Below are 27,092 nucleotides of genomic sequence, written 5' to 3'. Positions count from 1 at the left end.
ATGGTGCAGGATAATCAGCCTCCTTTGATGCTTGGAGTTAAATCAATCCTCCTCTGCTGATTGCCTCAAACACCCTCTGGGCTTACAGAATAAAGTGTGTTCTAATTTCCAGAGCCGTATGCTTTTGTGTAAGAACCTGAGAACATTACCCTTTTGGTGATCACGTAACTTTCTGCTTCTTAGATGCTGACAACTGAGCAGTTAAAACAAGTGGATTCTTGGTGACTTGGTGTTTGTTGTCTATACAGGTCTAAGGGAGCATTTGTGGAAAATGATCCATGCATTTGGAGGGGAGGGCAGGGACTCACAGACATGTGGGGGGCAGGAGAAGGTAAAACAAACACACACAAAAAGTAGAGAAAATAAAATGTGCCTTAGCTTGGTCCTACCGTATTGTACAATTCCTCTAGTCTGGAGATGGTGAGAAAACGGTGCATGCTTACTCCATTCTCTATGAGTAATTTCACAAAATCCACTCTGTCCAGAACTAGGGCATCCAACATGGCTTGCTCCAGAGACCCCACCTGCAAATCAAGTCAGAGTTAGTCTGACCCAGGGTCTAAGGATGCAGTTCTCTGGCATTCTCCTGAATAGTTTAGAAATGGATGCCTTTGACATCTGGTAAACCTTCAGCACCCCCAAGAACATGCTGGCAAGAGTTTCCCAAACCCACTTCTGGGACAGTCACACTCACTCCTATGTTCTGGGGCTTGTCTTTGCAAACAGAACACAAGGATCTCTAGTTCCAAAAGCTACTTCTTCCTTGAATCTCTTTTTTTGTTCTAGATTCTGAGAAGGTGCAAGGGTTTACAAGGCTTTCCCTCTTCCAACTTTCTGACCAAACTTCTACAAAACCAGTGAAGTGCCAAAGTGAGTACTTTACTGTCTTCACTGTCATCTTCCTTAGGCTCTAAATTGGACTCCTGGCTGACCTGAGAGGAGGGATCCTAGTAAACAGACCAGAAAGAAGGCTGTTCTTTTTTTTTGTTAGTTAAGTGATACTACCTTGTCTCCACCTCGCCCATTTCTACACAGAGGCCCAGTAACTATTTAGGTCATTTGGTCTGTTTACTAGGGTTTTATTTAACTTCTTTCACAAAAATTTCCCGGTGTCCAGATTCCTTGACAAATCTTTCCACACTAGTAATTCATTTGCACTAAATGAAGCCAGGGTTTCAATCCTAGGCAGAAGCTCTCTGGGGCAGAGGAAGGGTTAAAAAAGACCTGTACATGAAGGTGTTGTCCTGCAGTGATTCCAGGCACAGAAATCAAATCCCAGACTGTTGGCTGCCTCCTGGGCATACAAGCATACACCACCCAATGGCCAATTTTCCAAGTTTTTATTTTTGGTAGAGCCAGTTGACGGAAACAAACCAAGAACAGTTATATAAAGCTTTCGTTGACTCTGTATTGTTCTTGGGTTCAGGGAGGACCTGTGCTCAGCCTCCAGGACCAGATGGCACCGGCACGTGGAAGCCTGCTAATTCTGTATCCTAAGGTGCGACCCAGCCCCACACCAGCATGGGGTGCCACCACATGGCAGCAGAAACCTCCGGGACAACCAGAAACAAACTGCTAACTCTGCTCCTTACTTAGTTTTAATTAACACAATTTTGTCTTATATATATTTTTTCAGGCATATAAAAGAAATGGCATTAGTTGCAGCTAAACATAGCTATCAAAGGCCACTCAGAGAGATGGAAATGTTTGGAACATTTGGAGCTGTGCTTTGCCATATCTTCCACCAGATGACAGTGTTTTCCTAAATATAAGAAAGGGAGCTGAGAATGAGGACAGCTACAAAGGAACATTTCCACCCTAAAGAAAAAGCAGCGGTTTCCTGAGCCGCTCTCAGAGATTCCTTAAACAAATACCCTTGCCCAAGCAAGTGGGCTTTTCAGGGGTGACAACATATACTCTACCGGCCACTGTTGCCCATAAATAAAGATCTGGCTGCGGGCGATGTCGACTCTGTTCCAGGCTAAAGCTAAGCTCAGTTGGTCTGGGGCCGAGGCATTGGCTCCTGTGTGTAGATAAGTAGGAGAGAAGAATGAGAGAGAGAAAACAGCACTCAGTTATTATACCAAGAAGACCCACTCCATCGCTCTCCCATCCACCCCCTCTTCCTGGAGAGCAGACTAGGCTGTACAGCAGGGGTTCTTATACTTGGCCCTACTGCCATTTTGAGCAGGATAATTATCATGTCCTATATATTGTAGAATATTTAGCAGCATCTCAGGACCCAGTAGATGCCAACAGCACCTCCCCCACCAAGCCATGACAACCAAAAATATCTCCAGACATTGCCAAACGTCCCCAGGAGTGAAGGGAGACAATATTAACCCAACTACTGCTCTACAGCTTTGCTAGTCAAGGTGTGGTTCACAGGGCAGCAGCGGCAGCATCACCTGGGCACTTATTAGAAAGGCAGAATCCCAGGCCTCACCCCAGACCTACTAAATCAGAATCTGTATTTCAACAAGATCCCAGGTGATTCCTATACATGTTGAAGTTTGAGAAGCCTGCTCTACAACACATTTTGTTTCTGCTGGCCAATCACTGGTTTCAAGGCATCATTTGAATTATATATTGCATGGTGATGGTGCCCTTGTCAAGAAAATGAGCCAGCTTTAACACTCTATTGAAAAAGAGTTAAGAAGATCTTTTAAGACAAAGGCAAACAAGTGGCTGAGGTTTACTTTGATTTGTGAGTAGAAACCACTGAACAATTTTTCAGTTTCCCATTATTCTCCAGACTCTGTCACTAGATCTGCACTGTCTACATGTGGCTATTTAAATCTAAACTAATTAAAATTAAAACTTTAATTCCTCACTCATAGTAGCCACATTTCAAGTGCTCAATAGTCGCATGTGGCTGGTGGCCTTTGAATTGGACAGTGCAAGTACAGAACAGTTCCATCATCACAGAGATGGTTTACTGGGACAGAGCTGGTCTAAATCAATGTATCCTGTCCATAAATGCAACCTGCCAAGCAGCGGGATGTTAGATTGAGAATGAAGAGAAAAATGGGCTTCAGTCAGAGGATCTGAGTCTGCCATTTCACTGCTGTGTGGCACTGGACCTCTCTAAGCCACTGTTTTATCATCTGTAAAATGGGGACAATAAAAGTTATCCTGTTGGGCTTCCCTGGTGGCGCAGTGGTTGAGAGTCCACCTGCCAATGCAAGGGACGCGGGTTCATGCCCCGGTCTGGGAAGATCCCACATGCCGCGGAGCGGCTGGGACCATGAGCCATGGCTGCTGAGCCTGCGCGTCCGGAGCCTGTACTCTGCAACGGGAGAGGCCACAACAGTAAGAGGCCCGCGTACCGCAAAAAAAAAAAATAATAATAAAGTTATCCTGTTTACCCAGCTGAGATGTGAGACTGAAATGGGATTATATAAATGAACTCACACGTGAACAGGGTTATTTCAATTCATCAATATCCTTGGTGCAATGAGCAAGACACATCCCTAAATATTTGCCAGACTTCATGCTGCTGGATGTCCCACCTCCAGGGGAGCAGGATAAAGAGATGACACTCTTTCCTGCATCAGATGTTTTCGAATGGCAAAGTATTAGGCACATCCACATGTTATCATATGTAATGTCCCAAATAATCCTGGGAATTTGGTCTTACTGTCTCCATTTGACAGATGATACTGAGGTCCAGAGAGGTTAAAGATCAAACAGCTACTAACAGAGGGTAAACAGAATAAGCATTCATTATGCCAGAGGTGAGATTCAGACTCAGTGAGTTTTCCCTTCATTTTGTCCCTGCTGATTCTGATGTTTGTGAAGGAAGGAGGGATGGAAAATGCTGATGCTGCCCATTCCTCTGGGTTCTTCATCAGTGGAAGCCCAAAGCAAGGAGCTGGGGATATGGCTGCTGTATCAGTGATTCCCAATCTCTGCTGTACATTAGAATCACCTGGGAAGGTTTTAAAATATCCCTGTGCCCTGGTTGCACCTCAAACCAATGGTATCAAGGTGCCTTGGGTGGCGAGCCAGGCGCAGATAGTTTTTAAGATCTCCAGGTGTTTTCGATGTGCAGCAGAGTTTGGGGACCACTGTGCCACATGTTTCTTTCCTCTGCTTACCCTTACCTCTTCTCTCTGGGCTTTGAGATAATGATGTGAAGAATTAGGTAAGTGAAGTGTTCTCTAGATGACCCCTTCTCAAATTTGAGCATGCATAAGAATAATCTGGAGAGGTTTTTAAAACACAGATTCTTGGGCCCCACCTCCAAAGATTCTGATTAAGTACGTCTGGGGTGGGACCTGAGTCTCTGTATTTCTAACAAGCTCCCAGGCGATGCTGAGGCTGATGATCTAGGGCCACCCTTTGAAAAACAAGGCCCTAGAGAGCTGCAGTGCTATGTTCCCTTCATAGGTCAAAGGGTCAAAGAGCATTTCTATTCTGGTGTCCAGATATTGATGGGTTCAGTATAAATCACATACTTGTAGTAAATTAATTAGGAATTAGATTAATTGGAATGATAAATATTAATTCAGTTTACATAGGGATTTTTCCATTAAGAAAAGTATTTCTTGTCTCCTCAGATAACAGCAGGGACTGCAAGCTCATACCAGGGTAACTGACATGCATAAGTGATAAATAGGAATGTGTCAGAACGTACTGTCAACATTTTGAAGGAGAATGAAAAATGAAGGCTCAATGGAGTTGCATTGGGAAAGGTAGCACTTTATGCTAACTTCCAGCTAAGGAAGCTTAGCTGCCCTATTGGTCCTTGCTGACCTGCTGTAATGGTTTAATCATTCCCTTGCCATTTGTATGCCACAAATTTGTATGTCACCCAAGTCAATAGTAGCCACACAAATCTGAACAAGAACACATAGCAGAAAGCAGTCATTGAGGTCAACGTGAACTGCCTGAATATAATCAGGTAAGTGTCAAATGAAAGCATGAAACTGATGAGTCTTGACTTTTCAAAAATTGAAAATATATCACTCAAGATTGGTGCTGGATGACAGTTTGAATCAGTGGTTCTCAGCTAGGGTAACCAACCATTCTAGTTTGCCTGGTATAGTCACAGTGTTAGCACTGAAATTTCTGAATCCTGGGAGACCCCTCAGTCCTGCACAAACCTGGATGGCTGGTCACCCTATTCTCAACTGTGGTTGAACACTGAAATTTCCTGGAGAGTTTAAAATATACTCATGCCTGGGATGTATCCTCAGAGATTCTGATTTAACTGGTCCTGAGCACTGCAGTTTTAAAAGTTTCTTAACAGCTTTTAAGAACTAGAGGTTCTTAACGTCATTTACACGTTAGAATTGTGAAGACAAGGTTAAGAACCTCGAGTCTAGATATTATATGGTCATTCATTCACTCATTTATTTATTTATGTATCAATTCAAAGATATTGACCTCATGCCTTCTCATATGGCAGGCACTATGCCAGTATGAAGACCAAGGTGAATAAGACAAAATCCTTTGTCTTTTGAGAGCTTACATTCTAGAGAAGGAGAGAGGTCTGTAATTAAATACACTATTTCATGCAATCATTCATTTATCTGCTCAATAGATATTTACTGAATACCTTTGGTGCCAGGAACTGTTTTAGCACTGAATGTCTGGTGGTGAACAAGATATCTAAGGTTACTCTTTTCACATAGCTTACTACTTACTTCTAGTGGAGGAGTGGCACCCAGAAAATAAATAAATTAATAAACAGTGTGTGTAAATGCTATGAAGGAGCAGAACGTTCAGAACGTGTAAGTGCTATGAAGGAGCAGTGTCATTCCCAGGATATATGGGACCTGTGTCTATATAAAAAATTTGAGTCATTCCAAATCAAAGTGGCAGCAACATTCTGGCAACCCATTTCATATGATCCCAGGACAAAAGTATTGTGCCAGTCAGCTGGAGTGATCTGCTGGCCAGGCTGCCCTCCTGAAACCAAGGCTGGACATGGAGTCATTGGATAACCTCATAGCACAAGTCTGGGAGTACTTTGGGGCATCTGGTTGATCCTGTATGGGAAACAGAAGTTTCAAAAATGCCCTGAAGTATTGAAATGGGTCTGGGGTCTATGCAGGTCCTGGTGTCAGCTCAGTCCCTGCCCTCCCCACCGTATGGTACTATAGCCCTAGCTGGTGCGGGATCCCTGGTGGCCATGGAGAAGGCCCTTGAAAGCACAGGTCTAAGGATAGTACTGATAATGATCAGGGTGGTGGAGCTGCTCTGTTAAAATGAGTGAACAGGAGACCCGCAGGAGAGTAACACTTGAATCGAGACCTAAATGATTAGAAAAAGCCATCACGTGAAGAACTGGGGGGAAAACATTCTGGGAAGAGGAAACATCAAGTGCAAAGGTCCTGACATAGAAATGAAAACAAGTAGGTATAAGACATTAACATATGGTTTTATTATTTCCTCTTTCTGCAGGTAATCTTCCCTGCATAAGTAATAGCCACACCTGGTTTTAAGGGATTAGTTCACTAGACAAAGGAGAGGAAGAAAAGTGTTCTAGCAAAGCAAATCATGTATGCAAAGATTGGGGAGTTAAATAACTCAGTGAATTTGGAAAATTCATGGGAAGACATTGAAGATTCAATGCTTGGGGTATAGTGTGAGTTAGAAGCAGAGAGAGATGAAGCTAGAATAGAAAGACATAAATAATGTGGAGGAGTTTTGTTTTATCCTGAAGTCATGGAGAAACCACTGGAGGACTCTGTCTCAGAAACAATGCAGTCAGATTTATGACTTAGGAAAATCACTAGAGCAGTGTGAGGATGGATTGGAAGAGCAGTGGACTGGAGAAGCAGTTAGGAAAGTTTTGCAGCATTCTAGGAAAGGGATAATGAGAACCTGAAGAAGCAGCTTTGATGGAGGGATATTTAGAAAGCAAAATTGATAGGCTTGGGTAAGATTTAAAGTGGGGAGCAAGAGAGAAAGAGAAGTCAAATATGTTCCCCTGTCTCCAGCTTGGGAACCCAACTGAGATTGGCAATGCAAGATAAAACAAGCATTTGGGGGCAGAAGAATTTCATTCTTTAAGATGTTGAGCTTAAATGCCTGTGGTATGTCCAGGTGGGAATGACCAGAGGCCACTAGATACTGAGGTCTGCGGCAGGGGAGGGGTCAGGCCTGGAGATACAGATTTGGGAAACATTAGCATGAAGGTGACAAGAAGAAGACAGCAGAAGATGGGTAACTGAAAAACCAATACTTAAAAAGTATGAAAGTAAAGCAAATGTTTAGAAAGAAAGCACACACACACACACACAAACAGAGAGATAGGAAGAGAACTGGAGATCATGGTGTCCTAAACTATGGAAAGAGAAGTTCTCAAGAAAGAGGGGATGGTCATTAGGGCAAATTCTGCAAAGAGAGCAAGTGAAAAGACTGGTGTTCCTTCTTCACAACTCTTCTCATTACTGAGCACTAGCTTATGCATCTATTAGTTTATTACTTATTTCCTTCACCAGAATGTAAACTGCAACAGGTCAGGGACTGAGTCTTCTTTATTCACTGTTGTATTCTTAGAGTCCAAAACAGTGCTTGGCACATAATAGGTGTTTAATAACTATTTTTTGAATGAGTAAATGAACCCAAACGTGTGCACTGAATTTGGCAATTAAGAAGTCCTTGATGAAATCAGTGTGTGCACTGTCAGCAGAGTATGGGAATGGAAGCATGTCTCCTAACTCTTCCCTCAAGGAAATTATGATCTAATAAGAATGGAGGTGGAATGGAATAAAAGGAGAGATATGACAAGTATACAAATCTCTGTATCAAAGAACAAAGCGGTAAGTTCTGTAAAAGCTATACAAATAAGTCTAGAGCACTTCTTGTCAGTTAAGTCAGAGCAACTTTAAGGAGGAAGTAGAATTTTCTGAGAGATGGGGAAGGATGAGGGAGACCTGAACAAATGGAGTTTGTGGTAGGCTGAGTGATGCCCCCATCTCTCAAAGATGTCAACGTCCTGATCCTGGGAACCAGTGAAGCTGTTACTTTATATGGCAGAAAAATTTTGTTGCTGTAATTAAGATTTTGAAATGGGGAGATTGTCCTGGATTATCTGATGGGCCTTATGCAATGTAATCACAAGAGTCCTTAGAATAGGAACATAGGGGGATCATAGTAGTAGGACATGTGAAAATGAAAGCAACAGGGTGGATTGATACAAGGTAAGAGCCACAGTCAAGGAATGTAGGCAGCCTCTGGAAGCTGAAAATGGCAAGGACATGATTCTCCTCTGAAGCCTCTAGAAGGAATATAACCCTGCTAACACCTTAATTTTAGACTTCTGGCCTCCAGAATTACGAGTATATTTTTGTTATTTTAAGCCACTAAGTTTGTGGTAATTTGTTATGGTACCAATTCTCAAACTTTAATGTGCATATGATTTAGCTGGGGATCTTGTTTAAATGGTGATTCTGATTCAGTTGGTCTGGGGTGGGCTCCTAATTATGTTTCTCTAGACAGCAAGCATTAATTAGTTTTCTATTGCAATCATGATAAAATTAGTGCATGGACCCTTTCTCCCTTTCCTTTCCTCCACCATTCAGTTTTACAATATAAGATTGTATTTTTAGTGTTTTACTCTGTGCTGTCAAATACGCTTATATTTCTTTTACTAATACTTGAATTGTGTCTTAAATTATGTTCCTTAGGCAAAAGGCATAGATATAATAATGGGCAAAAAGCCTATCAACTTTACCTTCACCCTTTTTCCTCCTGTTAATTTTTTTTGTTGTTATGTAAATGGAAAGTAACATTTACATTCTGTTCTGTTACTCAAATTCCCATTTTTATTTTTAATCTTAGTTCTATTAGATTCTAGTATCAATGCTCACAATTAGTGATTTTACCAACCAAGCATCTCTTGGTTGGTAGCTTGAATTCTCCAATAGTTTTTTTTAAGAGGAACTTAAGGGAACAATACTGCCAGGGTTCTAGACCGTTTTAAACTGTTTTGTTTTGCTTTTTCAGTAGTCATTGTAGTTGAATGACATTGGTTCAATATAAAATCTATTCCTCTATGGACTCCTGGCATTGAATGTTACTGTAAGAAGGTCTGAGGCCAGCTTGATTTTCACCTCATAAAAGACTTGATTACTTATCCTGGTGGCCCAAAGTATCTTTTATTTTTCTTTGACGTTCAGTAACTTTACTAGGATTTTAAGTGTGGGTGTTGAGGATTCTGAATCCATTTTTTTCCTAGCATAACGCGGCCCTTTCAATATCCAGGTCAAAGTTTTAAAAATTTTGAATAAAAAAATTCTTAAATTATATTTTTAAATTAAGTAATTATATTTCAAAATATTTGTTCTGATCCGTTATTTTGGTTGTCTTCTTTGGAGTCACCAAGTATGTTTATGTTGGATCTCTTTTCTATCTTCTATAAATATTTTCCTCATTTCTATTCTTTGTGTCCTGCACTGGGGTTTTCACAATGTGTATTTGATCTTGTACCATTTTCCATTTCTTCTGCAATTCTGTGATAATTTTATTTTTTTCCCCCTTTACTTTATTCCTGAGTGCTATTCACATTTTATCTCCTCTTGCTGCCTCACCTACTCTTACCTGAATTTTGGTATTCCAACTCTGAAGTATTTCTTCATAGATAAGTGCTTCATTGAGATTTAATTTTTTTAAAGTTCATGGTAAAGTATTTACTCATAATGTTCATCTGTTCCCTGGAAACATTTTTATAGAATATTAGTCTTCTGTGAATACATTTTGCTCTTTTGTTATTTTTTTCTTAGAATAAATCTGTATGCTAATTCCTTTTTTATTATTTATCATTTAGTGAGTTGGGTTATAATGGGCCCAGGGTAGCATTCCAGGCCAGTTATTACTCACAGCTGGAAGGTTTTCTTCCCAGCTACCATGAAGGAAAACTCTCTCCTGCAAACATGGCTTATCTGAATAACTCCATATGTGGCTCACCTCCTCTACTTATATGTACTAAGTCAGGAACAGGAGGGTCTCCTGCCACCATCCAACTCCATCTTGTTCTTGCACATGCTGTTCCAGACAAAGGAGAGAACTTTGTACCTTAGGGTGTTCCTCACATCTAGGAATTACATTTTTGTTGGTGCTTTCTGAGGACTGTCACTGCTGGTTTCTCTCTCCTCAGCTTTCACCCTTTCCTCCTACAAATGTCCCACATATACAAATATTTTGGAATTTTTCCTAGTTTACCAAAAATGGAGTTTGTTTGCTGTTGTCTTCCTTTTTCATTATTGATTTTTGAAGCTTTCTAGGAAGATAATGATAAATTTATGTTGCCAGGTCTATACTGGAAGTCCTGAAGGATTTTGTAGGTAGAAGAGTGTTTTGATCAGATCTTTGCACTAGTAGTATTCCTCTAACTGAAGCATAGCAGATGGATAGGAATATGTTCAACAAGAAGCAGGAAGATCCCTTAAGAGGCCATTGCAATAATTCAGATAAAAAGTCCTGAAGGCCTAATGATACTGACTGAGCAAGGAGGGAAAAAAAGGGATAGACATAAAGGAAATTATGATGGTAAAAATGTCCAGAATTAACAAGAATTTGCTCGAACAAAGGGAGGAAGAACTTGATGAAGGCTCTGAACCTCGATAGCCAAAAGGATGGCTGTTATATGAACATAAATGGTAGAAATTAGCTTTTTGGGCAAAGAATTTATTTTCATTTATTTATATTTATTTTTATGATAATTAATTTGATTGAATTTGACTACCAAGGGAGCAGGGAGGGAAGCTAGGGTTGGAGGTGAGTCTGGAGGTTATTCATGCAGATGTGCTGTTTAAAGTTATGGTACTTTTAAAGTTTGACAGAGGCAGAGTGAAGAAGTAAGAGGGTTTAATGAAAGAAACAAAGGAGTAGTCAGAAAGGCAGAATATTCAGTATCTCTGACACCAATGAAAAATAAAAATAACTGCCATCATATATACAATTACATGCTAGGCATTTTATATATACTATCTCATTTAATGCTCACAAAGATCTGTACAGTGAATATCCTTATCCCCAGTCTGCAGATCAGAAAACGGAGGCTCAAAAATTTTGTAAATAGAATATGTAGCTAAGCTTTTTGAGATTTTCAGAACTATAGTACTTACTTTTTTTTTTTTTTTTTTTTTTTTTTTTTTTTTTATGCGTTACGCGGGCCTCTCACTGTTGTGGCCTCTCCCGTTGCGGAGGACAGGCTCCGGACGCGCAGGCTCAGCGGCCATGGCTCACGGGCCCAGCCGCTCCGCGGCACGTGGGATCCTCCCAGACCGGGGCACGAACCCGTGTCCCCTGCATCGGCAGGCGGACTCTCAACCACTGCGCCACCAGGGAAGCCCTAGTACTTACTTTTTAAGGAATTAAGAGGGCTCCTGGAAGTTGTAAAAAAAACAAGAAAGCAGAAAATGGCTGTCTTCCCCATATAGAGAACTTTAGAAAACATCTTGTCAACATGTAGCTTCATGTCATGAAATGAACATATTTCCAACAAAATTGGAGAAGGTAGGTGCAGAACTGTGTTGAGTATTTGTCCACTCTTTCTTACCTTGATTTTGAAGGATCTCTACTCACTAAATGTTATTCATAGTACTTACTACTAAAATCATTTTTAATTTATTTTTTAAAATAGATTTTCTTACTTTGGGGGATCAGAAACAAGATGACCTTGTTATATTTATGATATGACAGTGAAAAAAGCTTTTTAAAGTATATTCAAATAGATTCTATTTTATTCAAATTTTTATCCCCAGTCCAAAACACTTTGTGAGCCCCTCTTATGGATCAAGAACTGTTGGTTGAACTAAACTGAACACAATGTATTAACCCTCAAAAATTCCATCCCTCTTTCTTTAGGACATACCATAAAACCACCCGAGAAAATGAAGACATGATGCTGCTCAGCCTTTGGAATAATCTTGAATCTGTCAATGTCAGTATGAGCGGAAAACAAAACATGGTGTAACATGTTTTAAGATTTATTATAAGTCCTGTGTTAACAGTTTGTGTGTCTGCTGCTCTGATTTTAAAACACATATGTATATAGATAGAGAAGTTGGCATAAATTTTGTTAAATAGAGCAACTATAAAATTTTAAAAAAAGAAAAGAAAATAGAGGCTCAGAGAGGTGGATTAACTTGTAGAACTAGGCTTTAAATTGAGGCCTTCCCTCAAAATGGAAAAGAGTTGCAGTAAGAAGAGGATAAAGACGACATCATCAAGTCACTGAAAGCTGTGTGAATAAATTGGCTGGGATAGAATATGGAATGTAAGAATCTGCAGAGTGAGTAAGTCAAGAATTTAGAGTGAGTGGAGGGTGAGGAATGCTGGTAGAAAGGCAGGCTACCTTTCAGAGTTTGATGGTTAAATGAGAAAAGTAGGATGCTTCCTTGAGGGTCCTGGTGCAGAGGAGCCAGGTCTTCTTAGGTAACAAGTACCCGGAGCGTGTTTATAGCAGAAGGGAAAAAGCCACTGGTGAGGGAGGCATTGAAAATGTAAGAGGAAAGAGCAAGTGTGTGATAGTTGAGATCCTGGAGAATGGACGCCAGGGAGTAGTTGGTTTTAGCAAAGAGAGGTCTTCAGGGAGAGGAGGAAAAGCAATGAGGCTGAGTGAAGAAACATATTCATGAGAGGAAAAGAAGAGAGCTTAGATGAACCTAAATACTGTAAGTTAAGTAAGAGGGGATAACATCTGCTGTGAGTGAGAGGAAGTGGGGACTTGAAGAGAAGGAAGGAACATGGAGAATGTGTCTGAGGCTGAGGCTTAAAGAATGAAGCAGTTTTGGAGCAGAGTTAGAGCCCACTTGAGGTAAGGCATCCCAAATATGTCATGGCACCAATGGGTACGTGTTGCAGGCAATATTTATTTAGGGACTTGAGCATCACTATTAGGGAAAGTTTTGTTTTGTTTTTTATTACCCTGAGGGTCACTAAACACTTCAATGGGTTGTAAATAGAGCTGTGGACTCTCTTTGGGAGAGTTTCCAAATAAAAATGTTGGGTGAGTCATTTGACCTGGATAGTTAAGCATGGATAGCTGATGGACTGGGTGGTGGTGGGAGAGGGCAGGAGGTACTGACCTTGCAAGGTCTTAGTAGTGCATTGATTCTGTGATATATAGGATGATGCCGCCCATCCCTATATTAATTGAGGAACATTTCTTCTTGCTGGGATCTTTGGGCCTTTCCTTGTCTTATCTAAAGAATCTTGTCTGGATTAAATATTCTTCCCAGGAATTCTATTCATTTCTATCAATTTACTTTACTGGTAAGTTTTGCAACTAAATGCAGTAAGTCAGTGAAAACCCATCCATCCATTCATTTAAAGACTTCAGATTCTCTACCTACATGAAAACCACAAAGGTGGAAGAAAAGTAGTTGAAAGGCCCTGCCATGTGACTTGGTTGCTAGGATACACCTTCAGTTATCTCTCAGAGTAGAGACATGACCTAGCCTTGTGAGCCTCTCTTAGGAATGCAGCTGCTATGTTGAGAAAAAACAAATTAAAGGCTTGAAACACACACATATAAAGTATGTGAGGTCTGTGGATAATTATTCTTTGCTCTATTTTCTTGCCTTGAATGATAACTATCTCCTCTTGGTAAAAAAAAACTTCAGGTAGACTCCCAGGAGAAAGTTAAAAGGAATCAGGAAAAATTGGATTAACTTTAGCTGAAGAAATTCAGATTTGGCTTGTAAGAGAAAACCCAGACAGCTGAGTGAAAGAGCCCTTTGTGGGGAGATGGAGTTTTCTTTCTTGGTTTATCTTTAGTAAGTAAGAAAGATAATAATAACTAATATTTCTTTCATGCTTAGCTTGTGCCAGGCACTGTTTCTAAGTGTTAATGTATTGAATTCTCACAACAAGCTCTGAGGTGCCATTATCCTCATTTTACAGATGAGGAAACTGAGGCACAGAAACTTGTCCAAAGTGAGATGGCTAAGAGGTTCAGAGATGAGATTCAAACTCAGGCAATCTGGTTTTAAGAGCTGAACTTTTCTTTTTTCTGATTCATAGAAATTTAGAACATCATACCTACAACAAAAAGGGAAGTAGGCAAACAGGTTTTTGCTTCCTTTATCACAAAATAACCCACATTGCATTAATGAAGTAAGCCAGAATATTCTCTAATGCCCTATGATTAGGTCCAAAATTGACAATAAAATGTTACTTAAAATTCACAAATCAGCTTCTTTAATTATTATTATTATTATTAGTCAAGCCATTTGGGCTTGAGGTTTTATTTATTAAAAACATCTTCCCCCAGTTTTAATGAGATATAATTGACATAAAATGTTGTACTAGTTTTAGGTGTACAATATAAATTTTGTTAACATCTATCACCTCACATAGTTACAAATTTTTTTCTTGTGATGAGAACTTTTAAGATCTATTCTATTAGCAACTTTCAGATATAAAATACAGCATTGTTAACTAAAGTCACCATGCTATACATTATCTCCCAAGAACTTACTTATAACTGGAAGTTTGTACCTTTTGACCACATTCACCCATTTCACCTACCCCCACCTCCCACTCCTTGCTGAAATTCTTGATGTCTTCATTTCACTGCCTTTAAGGGCTGACTTTAGAGAAGAGAGCTGGATCCCCAGCTGTTTTCATTTACTCAACAGAGTTTTATTGAATTGCAATTCTCCATCAGCCTTTCTTTTAGGCCCTGGGGAAAGCAAGGTTGAACCAAAGTTTCTACTCTCAGAGGGAAAAAAAATATATATATATATATATATAATAAATATAAATAAAATAAATATATATGTAATCTCCTGAGTCCTCCTTTGGATTCTATTACTGAGTCTCTTATTTTGGATAGAGTCCTTAGAAGACTACCTAAGAGTCATGCCAGTTTTTGAAGTGACCCAAAATGAATTCAGTGTTCTTCATTTCCTTTGGAACAGAAAGGATTGGTCCACAATTGGGCTCCATCCACTCTACCCTACCAGCTCCACTCTACCCTACCAGCTCCATTCATTTCAATTATCCCACCTCTACTGCCACACCTTCCTGATAGTCATAAATAGGAGTTCTCCATTTGAAAGTCTCATGCTGAAACGGAGCAGGACCCTATGGTCCTTTCCCCACCATGTCCACTGCCTGCCTTTCGTCTGTAGAAAAACTTTAGTCAAAGAATAAATTTAATCAGAGAAGTGAGAAAATGCAGAAGCAAAGGAAAACAGTCAAACAGGACAAAATAATACAAGTTTAGTCATTAAGGGACTTCCCTGGTGGCGCAGTGGTTAAGAATCCGCCTGCCAATGCAGGGGACACGGGTTCGAGCCCTGGTCTGGGAAGATCCCACATGCCGCGGAGCAACTAAGCCCATGTGCCACAACTACTAAGCCTGCACTCTAGAGCCCGTGAGCCACAAATACTGAGCCCGCATGCCACAACTACTGAAGCCCACGCGCCTAGAGCCCATGTTCCGCAACAGAGAAGCCACCGCAATGAGAAGCCTGCACATTGCCACAAAGAGTAGACACCGCTCGCCGCAACTAGAGAAAGCCCACGCACAGCAACAAAGACCCAAAGTAGCCAAAAGTAAATAAATAAATTAAAAAAAAAAGTTTAGTCATTAAGCAAAGTCAAGGACCTTTATTTTAGTTCCTCCTCAAGGGCTATAAATAATATTCTGAGCCATATCCTGTGAGCTGTTTTGTAGATACTGAAACCCCCACCAGGTAGAAGAAGTGAACTACATGATGACCGGACTGTAGCCATGACATAAGCTGCCACAATTCTGAGAATGGGCTCAAAGAAATGGAAACAAACTGACCGGGAACTGAAGACTAACTTTACTGAAAACATCAAGATGACACTGATCAGACCACAGCATGACCAACTTCAAGAGGACTGGCAGAACTGACTGTGCTGTTTCAGCATGTGGCCCCCTCCCTCCGCCCATAAAAGCTCTTGCCCCCTGATTGTCAGTTGCAGGGAGTCGGCCTTTGGGCAGGACTCCACCCTCCCCCACAGTTGCTGGCCTCTGAAATAAAGCAAACTTTCCTTTCCACCAGCCTTGCCTCTTTATTGGCTTCAGAGGGACAAGCAGCCTGACCCCACTTTTGGATGAATACTTATAGAACAGTGACTTAGATGATATTTTTGTAAAAGGATTCTCTTTTGCAAAAGGGCTTATTCTTTCCTTAATTAGGAATGTACAAGTGTGTCTAAAGTATGATACAGTTCAAAAGATACAATTTACAAATACATTGTAAGGAAGGTACTGATTGGATAAAATGTTGCACACCTGTACAGGCAAAACAAACCCTGTTTGGACATTCTTATATCCTGTTTATTTGGAGGCTCTGATTGTCAGTCTTAATAAGATTTTTAAAAAAGTATCTTCTTCTTACAGACTCACAGACTTGGAGAGCAAACTTGTTGTTGCCACAGGGGAAGGGCGGGGGCTACGGATGGTAGTTTGGCATTGACATGTACACACTGCTATATTTAAAATAGGTAGCCAACGGGGACCTACTGTATAGCACAGGGAACGCTGCTCAATGTTCTGTGATAACCACAATGGGAAAATAATTTGAAAAAGGAAAAAAAAAACTATCTTGATTTTAAATTCCTCTGAAAAAATAATTGGCATACTATTTATTTTGCTGTTTATTCAATATAATAGGCTTAGTATTCTGAACTGAAGAGGCGCATTTCAAATGCTGCCTCTATAATAAAACTTCCCCTGAACCCGCAGTCTCTTTCATTTGCACTTTTTTAGCATTTTGTTTACATTTTACATTGGGGTGTGTACTCTACCATATTTTAAGACTTTGAAGACTTCGTAGCACTTAAGATAATGCCTTATAGTAGGTGCCCCAGTGATTAGGCTGTTTATCCCTGATATTACCTGGGGGGCTTGGAAATGTTACTTATCCTCCCAAGACCGAGTTTCTTCATGTTAAACAAGGTCAACAATATCTCCCTCAAGGGATTGAGGATTAAATAGAGTAACAGATGAAAAAATTGTTTTGTTAAAGCACTGTGCAAATATTTTGAGTGTCTTACATGTTCCTAACAATAAATTTACCAGGTTAATAATAATATTTTAATAATTTTATCAGGTTAATAATGCCATTGCCATGTAGACACTCCTGGATGGAGAACAATTACCACACAGAATACCAACTGTATAGTGAAACAGTAATTCTCAGAATTAAGTACTGAGGTCCCTAAATTATCAAGGGCTTATATATATGTCAGAGTTGCCAATGGGTGTTAGGAGTGGTTTTACAAAAAAGGATCTTCCAGTCTCCTCACTGGAGGATGAAGACCCCAGCCACCAGCATGCCGGGAACCAAGTGGAGGGTGAAGGGCTGGGGTCTCAGCATCCAATATCTATTAATTTATTTAGCACCCCCATTGTCAGTTCTATAGCCTAGCCCTCACCTTGCACCTGGTATCTCCTGGTGCAGAGAATATGTTTTACCCTCTTCAAATAAATCTTTGCTTTTTGATTGGAGAGGGTTTTGGAGTGTAGGGGAGTCTAGGGGAGCGGATATGGCATTCTGGCTACTTCTTTAAAAAGGCTCTGTGTGCCCCACTTTTCTGGGCCTTTTGAAGTGTAAGTCAGCTTGGTATTAGCTTAGTATTCAGTTTTCTTTGGTGTGTTATTTTCCATTCTTACATTAGCTTTTCATCTTCCAGGTCTAGAAATGGCTTACACCACTTCTGATCACATCCCTTTGGTTGAAGCACAGTCACATGGTCCCGACCTCTCTCGAAGGAAGGCTAGGATATTTAATCTTCAGTGTGCAAGAAGAGAAATCAGTGTGGTGAACACAGAATATTGTTCTGCTCCAATGCTTTTAATAAATAACCAGGGCTTCCCTGGTGGCACAGTGGTTGAGAGTCTGCCTGCCGATGCAGGGGACATGGGTTCGTACCCCAGTCCGGGAAGATCCCACATGCCGCAGAGCGGCTGGGCCCGTAAGCCATGGCCGCTGAGCCTGCGCGTCCAGAGCCTGTGCTCCGCAACGCGAGAGGCCACAACAGTGAGAGGCCCGCGTACCGCAAAAGTAATAAATAAATAAATAATCATTTACTCTTGTTTTAGAGGGATTCAGTGGAGACTAATAATAGTAGATCCACGTATTCAGTGGACCATATTTAACTAGGAATCTGTATTTTTTTTATACATCAAGGAAAGTTTAGCCACCATTTATTGTTCAGAACATGTAAAAAATGGGGGTAGTCCTTAATATCTGATCCTGGCCATAGAGGCTTAGGATGCAGAGCAAGTGTTCTGGACTCAAATAACTTGAGTTCATGTCCAGACTCCATCAATTTCTAGCTGTGTGACCTTGGCCAAGGCAGCCTGCTTGTGCCTCAGTTTCCTCAAGTGTAAAATGGCTAATACTGATAGTACCTGCCCCACTGTAGTAGTGTGAGAATTAAATTAGTTAATGCTTGTACTATAGTAAGTGCCATATTAGTTGTTATTGTTACATGTTTTACTATTGTTATCACTATTACTTTTGTTATTAATGTAAGCTATTCATTTTGGAATCATGCTCTTACCAATCTGCATGGTTATATAATTCAGAATATTCAATAAGTGATTTAACTAATGGCTGATTCATTGCTCTCAGGCAAATCAAGGAAGAAAAGGTATAATTCTACAGCACTGCTGGGCAGTCGGCAGTGATGATGTCTTCACAAGCTGAGAGCTGCTCAGGAGCTTTGGGTTTGCAATTAGCTTAATGTGCACGTAGCTTTGTTCCCGTGCCAATCCTGATGCATGAGGGAGCTGCAGAGTGAAAGGTGTTTACCTTTTGTGTAACAAGAGGCCAAGGATGACGACATGTGCCTCCAGAACTGGCTGCATGATGCAGAGAAGGAGTAACAGACCCGGACATCTGCAGACCTGGATCCCAGTTCCCCTTTGTCTGAACATCAGCAGAGGGCTCTCCCTATCCTAGACCTTTACGGTTCTATCCAGCTTTGTAGTTCTACAATGAGACAATATTACGGACACGGTCATAATCTTGAAAATCTGCTACAAATGGCCTGCCACAGCTGCAGACCTGGGGGCCGATGTTCACGGTTCTTGCAAGCATTTGAGCCTACTACACATTGTAACTTGTACTGCTGGTGATTATGGCCCTGGAGCAAAGAACATCGTACTCTCATCTTCTGATTAGAGACTTAAGTCCAGGCCCCACTCTCTCACTTACTACCTACATCAAAGGAGCCGAAGAAATCACTCCCTCCTATGAGTTGGCACCAGAACTCTGCTTAGGAAGGAGGCTGTCTTTGTTTGTAAAAATACCCTGCAAAGCTGCTTAGGGTAGATGAGCCCTTCAGGGCCAGGGCCAAAATGTCAGAGAACAGGGATGAAATGCTCTGTTTGAAGGACTTTGTTTTACTCTTAGAAGGGAGCATGAAGAAGAGAACAGTGGGAGAAGAGGGGGAGAAGACTGTGAGACAGTGTGACATTGGGGAAGTCAAGGGTGAAGGATCCATGGAAAGTCCCTGTGTGAAATAGCCAAAGGACGTCAACATTGGAGAGGCCTGCTGTGCATTATTGAGAACTTCTCTTCCATCCCTACCTACTTTTTTAGAAAAGTCTACTATGTCTGTTAAAAGCTTTGTGTAAGTGAATTTTGCTTTTTGTTTTGAAACTGTGGCAAGGCTGAGTTTTACATTTTGCCTTCTGTGATGAGAAACAGAAATAACACATGTGGAATCAGGAACCTGAAGGCAGGGGTGACCAAGAGAACTCACATCTTTCAGGAATTTGCAAAAATCCTGGGGAGGATGTGGAGTTTGCATTTCTGTGGATCACTGAGTTGAAAGGTTGGAGTCCACTTCAATGAACTTTCAAGGGGTAAGGAGGCCCAGTTTATGTCTAGGTTGTTTATATGACTTTGGCCAGTGACTGATGGGCTTGGGACTAAACTTCACTTCTTTCAATCAGTGGACATTTATTGAATGCTGAGTGTATGTCAAGCATTCTTCCTGGTATTGGGATATGAAGGCAAAGAAGACATAATACTTTTCTTCCGGAAACTTCCTAATTGGAAGGTGGGTGTTGTAATCAGGATGATCACTCTTCCCAGTTTAACCTGGACATTCTTGGTTCATTCTGCTTTTCTGTCATAATTATCTATACCTCCCACTTTCATGCCCCAGAAGGCCCAGTTTGGAGATAAATAAACTGGCAACCATTCCACAGAGTTGTTATAAAGATTAGATGATAAAACATGCGAAAATGCTTTGTGAATTGTAAAACGTTACACAAATAAAAAGATTAAGAGATTTAAGTTCTTTTATTGCATTCTCCTATTAGAGACAAACAGAAATGTCCCAAATTGCTATCTACCATGGTCTCTATTATTGCTCTGAGATCTACTTGGATATGCAAGAAAATAAACTTGCCAGAAAATTAACTTCATTTTAAGGCAGCTTAGCATGTGCTCAACCATTTTCAAGATTAAATTTCTTTTGTGGTCTGTTCTGGTTATTTACATGTATGCTCAAGGGTGTTGTTTTTTCAAATTTATGTGTCCTTTCACAATTAACATATTATGATTCTGTTGGATTTTGGACATGGGGGACATCCTAATCCCCTAGGAATTTTTAAAGCCTGTTTTAGAAGGGGAAGAGTATCAACGCATTAAGTGTTCAGTATTTACCATGAAGAAGGCAGAGTGCCTGCCCTCAAAGAGCTTCCACTGTAACCATCTCATGCATCCCTTTTAAACCAACCCACATGAGAAAGGTACAATTTCCCTTTTCACAGTTAAGGGAACTGAGGCATACAGAGGCTAAATAATGTGGTCAATTCTACAGCCAGCAAAGAACTAGGATATATATATATATATATATATATATAAACTTATCCCAAAGCCTGTTGATCATTTATTCACGCATCCAACAAATATAACATACTGAATACTGACGGTGTGCCAGGCGCTGTGTATATGTGTATATCGTCATGAGTAAAACAGATGCGGTCCCTGTCCTCATTTCTAGTTTGGCATCATCATCATCATGACCTGTCCGACCATCTTTTATTAAACAGAACTTTCCAGGTACTGTTAAGTGCTTTACTTGCATTATTAATTACAATTGTTACAATGACTGTAAGTGAGGTATGATAATTATCTCAATTTTACAGATTGGGAAACCAAGCCTCAATGAAGTAAAGCAATTTGTTCAATCAGGGAGTAGCGATGCTTTGAGTATGGCTGTAATTCTTACCATTATAAGGCCCTTTACTGGTGGTCTCACTGTGGTAAGTACTATTCTGAGGGGTTGGGGTGGTAGTGGAGGATGGGGTGGATGGTGTCTAGTGGGGAAAGCCTGGGACGATTTGGTCTTCCCAGAATCATTTTTTCCTAAGGGACAGACTTTGGTCTTGGGGAAAAAGTGTTAAGAATCTAATCTCCTTTAAAATTTTTGGCAGAAATAATCAAGTACAGACAATTAAAACTGAAAAGGTTATAATGATTAGAGTAATAAATAACAATATATAGTAAATAATATTCATAAATTGCATATTTAGGTCTACCTGAAGTGAACTGCATGAGAATGCCTTGGGAGAATGTCTGAACCCTGATTAGTATTCATTCGACCTAGTTTCCATTTTTGTCTACTGAGTGAAGAATTTATTCTACTAAGGTGCATGAGGTGCTTGCATGTGAGGTAAATATGACACTCTTTGACCCTCAGTACTTTTTTTAATACGACTGCAGAGACGTGTATATTTTTTAGTTGCTTTTGGTCTTCTCAGCACTCTTTCCTCCTCTACTTTCTGGCTACAGAACCTCTTTTTTGTGTTGCTGGGAATCTATAACTCTGAGACTCAGATGAAGCTGATCCCATCTTGTATTTCATGCTTACAGGGATTCTCCCATCTTATTTGCCACGGTGATGAATTCAGGGATGGGCACTGAACCAAGGCAAGCAAATCCAAATGCTCCCTGGGACTTCTCATTGTAAGTACGAGGAAAGATGGCTCTTTTGAATTGGGGTTTGCTCAGTGGATTGGATGTGAGCTTGGCACTACTGATCGCTGTTTTGCATAACAAGTGTACAGACTAACGTCTAAGAAATGGAGTATAGACCCTGATGACACCATTTGAGTCCTGCATGCTACTCTGCCTGAACTCACTTCACCCTCAGACTTCCTGGCTGTGTGAACCCTTCTTTTTCTTTTTGTTTGAACTAGGTTGAACTGTGTTTCTATCACATGTAACTAAAAAAATTCCTGGTTAAGTCAATATTTCACCAGAGGTCTAATCTTTAAAAATAAAACAAGTGTCAGACTATACTTTTTCTTCCATTACATTAGGTTAAATTGTGGGCATTCTAGTTTCATCATTAAGATATTGTGTGTGCAGCTAAGATCATCTGGCAGCTGAGGGCCCTGGTAAGTGTTCTGAGAGTTTTAAGGAAGTAGATGTCCTGATCTGTTATCACTCGGATACCCCTGGAGTCAAAGGGGCAAATGCCTGAAATCTCTGTGGCAGTGTAGAGCCAAGAAATCCTGGATGCCCCAAAGACTCATACATGTTTGTAAACAAAACAATAGAAGTGAGGAGACCTGAGTTTAAGGCTTGGCTCTGCCACTGATTTGCCTAATGATCTTGAATGTCTTTTAGACGCTTTGGCCTCAATTTCCAAGTTTGTAAAATGCAAGGGAGTAGCAAGGTGAAAGAGGGTATTGTGGCTTCAGGGTGGCTTTGGGATGAAGTAATAATAAGAGGCCAGTCGCAGACATAGGTCTGGGGGGCCCATGCTAAGGTTCTAATGATCATGGCCAATCTGCTCCGTGACATCTAAGTTAAAGATTTGGCTAAAGAGGTAAAATGAACCATCAGGAAACAAGTGCATTTTGGGGAGCCTGATTTACAGTCAAAGGACACAAGGAAGATTAAAAGTGGTCTCATACAGAGAAGGGCTTAATAATACTTTTGTTAAGAATCTACACTGTAAAAAATACTGGGTGAATTTCATCTCTACCTGAAATATTTCACTGTTCTCCCACAGTTTACCCCCATGCCCTTTTAAACCTAAAATAAATATGCCACACATTTTGACTTTGGAGATATCTGGGACAAAATTTCATCTATTTCCATTGCGTAATATTTAATAACTTTGCATTGCATATAAATGATGAAAGTGTCAACATGAATGTCTTTTTTGGCCTTAATAAAGCTATCTAAACAGTTCTGGGTTAAAAAAAACAATATTAAAAAGAAAGCAATCATGCATGTGTTGTATTAAGCTGCCTACACACAGAAAAAAGGGTGGGAAAGATGGAACACATAATTAGAAATAATTTTTTAATTTTCAAAGCAGAGCCACAGTAAATTCCCATAAAACCTATTCATTAATCATCCAATTTTAAGCAAAGACAGTTTCTCAGTAAACATTCTAGGGTGTTAGTTACTTACGAAATGTATCTGGTGCAGAGAATTATTGGACAGAAACTACTTTAGAATATATGTCAAAATTTTTGTTTTAACAAGGATTAATTAAGCCATTTAAAAATGAGTTATTTAGCAAGACTAATTGTGTATTTATATCAGTACTAGTTTGTGAAAATAATTCTGCATTTTCTAGTTAATAGAGTTGGAGGGGCATGCATTCAAAAGTAGTTTTAAAACATTAGATTTTACCCACTTTTATTTCAAATTTAGAGTTTTTTTTTAAAGTACAGTTTTAAAGCAAAATGACTCTGAAAACAGTGATTTTCATTGTTTCGTATGATCTAATCTAATCAATAGCATTCTTACTAGAAATTTTTTCTAAAGTTAGAACATATTGACTATTTCTTTTGGCATTTGAATTTTTATTTTAAACTTTCTTCTTTATAGTCTGAACAAATTAACAAATACATACCTTAAAAAGAGTTCTTTCTCTGCTTAAGAATAGGTAAGTAATTAATTAGTTTATTAATTACTGATAGCAGTACTTATGTCTGAAGAAGTGAACTGTATAAAATAAAATGGTAATTATCTCTGAAATGATTGTATAAGTCCACAGGACATTTGATTTCCTACAAATTGTTTTCTGTTAGTTCTGTATTCATTACATGTCTTACTTAGATTCCCCAGTGGTTTTTTTTTTTTTTTTTTGCTGTACGCGGGCCTCTCACCACTGTGGCCTCTCCCGTTGCGGAGCACAGGCTCCGGACACGCAGGCTGAGCGGCCATGGCTCACGGGCCCAGCCGCTCCACGGCATGTGGGATCTTCCCGGACCGGGGCACGTACCCGTGTCCCCTGTATCGGCAGGCAGACTCTCAACCACTGTGCCACCAGGGAAGCCCTACATTAGCCTTTTAATTCATATATTTTTATGATTGAATGGACACGGATGAACTGTAGTACACTTAAATTTTATGAAATTGAGTCACACTGTAACAGGTCTATTATAGGGGAATTTAATAGCATTAAGAATGTCTTATAACAGAAGCCCTTATGTTATCAATAATTGGATGTGTCATGGTATCATTTGGAATTATATCCACTCTTAGGAGACATAAGGTTGCTGTGTTAATCCATTTAAATTATTTTTGCATTCTCTGGACGTAGAAACTCTTTACCTTTAAGCAAAGCTGTCAGGATGGCTAAATCAATGTCCTGGTGTCCTTCTGATCCCATCCGAAATACTGTAATCTGAAATTTGAGACAAGGTGACCATTAGCAATGCATTTTTTCTCTCAAGAGAAATTAAATCAATGAGACCATATTTGAACACAGACTATCTTAATATCTATAAGGTAGATTCTTAACCACAGGAAAAGCATGCATACCAAGAATTCAATTAGAGGGGTCTGCAACTCATTAAGAGGGAGATGCCTCAGTAGCCTCCAAACAGAAACCAACTTAAGATAATTCATTGATTATGGTTACAATCTCTGAAACCAGAGACCAAAGAAAATGTCCCCTTCTACCATTTCAGTTTTAAAATTAAAACTTTCCAGATTTGAAAAAAATGTGTAAGCTATAATTTAAACTATGAGTTGAGAAATTAAGTGTTTAAAAATAGCTAGTTAGTATGCCCTTCAGTAAGTGGCCCCACTATGTATGCATGTGTGTGTGCCCCTGTGTGTTTTTGTGTATATACACGTGTGCAATACAGCCATCACTACACTCTCTCCTCAGCAATAGTTATTCAAGGGTTTCAATATTGTGATGCCTCTAGATCCTTCAATCCTCTCAATAGCCTTAAACTTTCTTGAGAATGACTTAGTATCCAGGTTGTAAGAATGAAAAAGCACACAATAAAATAACATTTTTTCCTCTTAATTCTGGTAAGAAAAGTATTCTCTGGGGATGAATGATGGGGAGGAGAGTACAGATGTAGCAGTGAAGGGTTAATACAAGTTGGGTTAATATGAAGTCCCCACATCATGCTTAACAATAATGAAGATTTTTTTTCCAAGTCAGATGGAAGCTACTTAAGGAAGCCAAAAGGTTATTTGAATATATACATTGGTTGAATTACTACTGTGCTCAACTGCTTTAGACTTCGTTTCTTTATCTGTAAACTGGGAAAATAACGGGGCTTCCCTGTTTCTAACCACATAGGAAGTAAACTTCGTAGGATTTGCTAATGTATAATTCTAAGTTTTGCCACCATGATGAAGAGAACAGGTACCTAGAATCACGGTTAAACTGTCAGTTGCCTTAGAAATCCTCTAGTCCACTATCCAGAGACAGAGTATCAGCATCAAGTTAGAAGAACAGCTGTGACTGGAACCAAGAGCAGAGATGAGAGGTAGTTCTTCTCTGTTCTGAATTCAGAAGTGCCTTAATTGGGAAGAAAACTTCAGGTCCACTGGAGAAAGAACCAAGGAGCAGAAGTGGAATTTTGGCTAAATCTTCAACTCTTTAAGCCAGGGCTGGCTAGGGTTTGAAAGGTATTACCGTGTGCTGAGCTGGTAGCAAGCTGTGGACTACCAGGATAACATCTCTCATTGTTTTAAAAGAATTCAGAAATTAGGCACCAAACGGAATTCCTTAAACGTCTGACCTACTTGTTCTGCAGATGCCTAAATTTCACTGCCTAATTAGAGATCCCATTTTAGATGCAAATTCTTCCAAGGTAGCAAATAGATAAATTTACCCTGAAATATAAGAGTATCAGGTTTTCTTAGGAACAGCTTTGAGGAGGGGAAAGGAAGGTTTATAGTGTGGAGCTGCTAAAGGATTTCAGGGTGGGGGTGGTGGAGATGTAGATATGTGTGCTGTTGTTTGTCCAGGAGCCTGAAATAGCATTGTACTCTGGGGCTTCACAGATTTTCTGGAAAACTGGTGTGGAGGGGATGGCTGTCCACCTGTCTGTGGCACCCCATCCCCATGGTGTGCTTAGACTGAAGTATCTAAGGATCCTAGAAAGAGGGAGAGGAAGCACCAAAGGGAGGCTGGAGGATCCAAAGATGAAATTTATTTCATAATTTTCCCTTGAGTTGACCTGAGATATTATGTCTCCATTACTCTAAACTTTTTTTTTTTTTTTTGCGGTACGCGGGCCTCTCACTGTTCTGGCCTCTCGCGTTGCAGAGCACAGGCTCCGGACGTGCAGGCTCAGCGGCCATGGCTCACGGGCCCAGCTGCTCCGCGGCACGTGGGATCTTCCCGGACTGGGGCACGAACCCATGTCCCCTGCATCGGCAGGCGGACTCTCAACCACTGCGCCACCAGGGAAGCCCTACTCTAAACTTTTTAATTTGAAATTAAAATTTAAAAAATATCAATTACTCAATTTATATGTCTTTCTCAGGAAAAAAAGAGAAGTCAAACAAAAAAACCAGAGTCGTCTTCTCCTACCACCCCTGGTGTTGGCAAAGATTCAGAAAACCAGGTGTTCTTATTCTTGGTGGGGATGTGAATCGAAATAGTAGTTTGGAGTATGATAGATTGATATAAAATTCCTTGGTTTTTATGTATTATTCTTTAACAGCAATTAGCAAAATATTATTTGCTAATATTTTATTTAGCATCTTTTCAACTATGTAAGTGAGGTTGGTACATGTCACCATTCTTGCCTAGTTTTGGTATTAGAGTTGCACTAACTTTTCAGTATGAATTGGTAATCTTTTAAAATTTACTTATGCCCTAGAACGGTTAGCGTAACAAAGGAATTCTCC

At 40.1% G+C, this 27,092-nt stretch overlaps 1 protein-coding gene across 1 annotated transcript in view; it reads right to left on the bottom strand.

The window, feature by feature from the left end:
- TRPM3 (transient receptor potential cation channel subfamily M member 3) overlaps positions 1 to 27,092 on the bottom strand; it is an 856,716-nt gene that overhangs the window by 96,369 nt on the left and 733,255 nt on the right. Inside the window, 3 exon segments of the mRNA XM_032635138.1 lie at positions 390 to 524; positions 1,923 to 2,023; positions 24,543 to 24,615. Of these exon segments, the coding sequence (XP_032491029.1) occupies positions 390 to 524; positions 1,923 to 2,023; positions 24,543 to 24,615 (309 nt within the window).

This window comes from Phocoena sinus, chromosome 6 (assembly GCF_008692025.1).
Source record: "Phocoena sinus isolate mPhoSin1 chromosome 6, mPhoSin1.pri, whole genome shotgun sequence".
Lineage (NCBI taxonomy): Eukaryota > Metazoa > Chordata > Mammalia > Artiodactyla > Phocoenidae > Phocoena > Phocoena sinus.
Note: the sequence above shows the minus strand (reverse complement) of the source record. Positions and strands in the feature narration are given on the sequence as shown.